General features: G+C 56.8%; 1 protein-coding gene across 1 annotated transcript in view; it reads right to left on the bottom strand.

Annotated features, from left to right (window-relative positions):
* The window catches only part of LOC108766755 (uncharacterized), a gene marked incomplete at its 3' end in the record, with an annotated part of 6,901 nt that extends 6,025 nt beyond the window's left edge, over positions 1–876 (bottom strand). Inside the window, exons 1-2 of the mRNA XM_018516254.1 lie at positions 572–876; positions 33–527 (exon numbers count right to left, since the gene is read on the bottom strand). Coding sequence (XP_018371756.1) covers positions 33–527; positions 572–876 — 800 coding nt within the window. The remainder of the gene's footprint in view (positions 1–32; positions 528–571) is intronic.
* Positions 877–1,300: the final 424 nt, after the last annotated feature.

Here is a 1,300-nt window from a genome sequence, read left to right on the forward strand (position 1 = left end):
CCCTTCTGGGTGCGGGCCCGCTCCTCCGTTGCGGGCTGGGGGTCTTCCTCCGGGGCTCCTCCCGGGTGCTGGTGGAGGTCGTGAGCCTTGGGGGCGCCCGATCTGGGTTCAGGCCGCCCCAGCCACGGCCCCGTCCCACGCCGATGGGCCTTCTCATCTCGGTGGTCTTTCCCCGGTCCTGGGCGCCCTCCTGGTTGGAAGCTGTCTGCGTCGCCGCCCCCCGGTGGCTGGGTCTAGCCTGGATCGCGGCTTCCCGGCCGCTGGGCCCGGTCTGGGTGGCGATTTCCCTCTGTGGCGTCCACTCTGTTACGAGGGCACTGCCCGCCACGCAGCGGCTGCGCTGGATCGTATCCACCAGGTCCCCCAAGTCCGCCCAGAAGTGCGGGTAATCTTCCGTGATGGATTGGAAGAGGGCCCTGTACTTTCTGTTGAAGCTGCGGCGGGCCGAGCCTTCCATGACCTCGACAGCTTCTCTAATCTTCCTCTCGGTAGTTCGGGGGCCCTCCTCGAGCGCTCTATCTGCCCTTCTGACGGGTAAGAAGGGAGTGGGGGTTAGTCAAAAGGCAATCACTCGGGGGCGCGGTATGGCTTTAAATCCTTTACATGCACCTTTCCCTGCGGGGTATGGTCTAAACTGGCAAGCTCATACACCACAGATGACCGTACTTTACTAACTCGAAACGGGCCCTGAAACCTCGGCGCTAATTTCGCAGCAACATTCTGGGCTGCGTTCGATAAGGTGTGGTGCCTCCTCAATACTAGGCAGGGTCGGCGACTTTTGTGTGGATGGTGTGGACGAAGTCCACACCATGATCGCGGACCATGTGGAAATTCCACACCCTCGACACCAAGATACAATGTGTTTGTGTTCCACATGTTAACACTTTGTAGACATGCATTTTGTTTTTCACGATGTTTCACCAGTAAAGTTATAAATGTAAGATAGTCGCAAAAAGAACTAGAAAAATCCAGCTCCAGTCAGCGCGTTTGGACGCGTGTCACATGGAAACGCCTAGCGCTGGCCTCTGGCGGCATTCGCGTCGCACTAATCGTTGGACCTTTCAGAATTCCTACACTTACGTCCTTACTTGTGTCTTGTGTTTGTTGGTGTGCCATGTCCGTGTGAATGGTCTCCCTTATCCCCTCAATATACCTGGCTACAGCCTAAAGCCGTAATCACACTAGCCTTGGCGGGCTTCCGGTTCCGGCGCAGTTATAGTATAGAGGTGTTTTTTGGGTGAGAGCAGAGCAGTGAGAGTGAGAGGAGAATAGAAGCGGAGTGAATGTGAGAGAGTAGTGG

This window comes from Trachymyrmex cornetzi, unplaced genomic scaffold, assembly GCF_001594075.2.
Source record: "Trachymyrmex cornetzi isolate Tcor2-1 unplaced genomic scaffold, Tcor1.1 scaffold1192, whole genome shotgun sequence".
NCBI classification, from domain to species: Eukaryota; Metazoa; Arthropoda; class Insecta; order Hymenoptera; family Formicidae; genus Trachymyrmex; species Trachymyrmex cornetzi.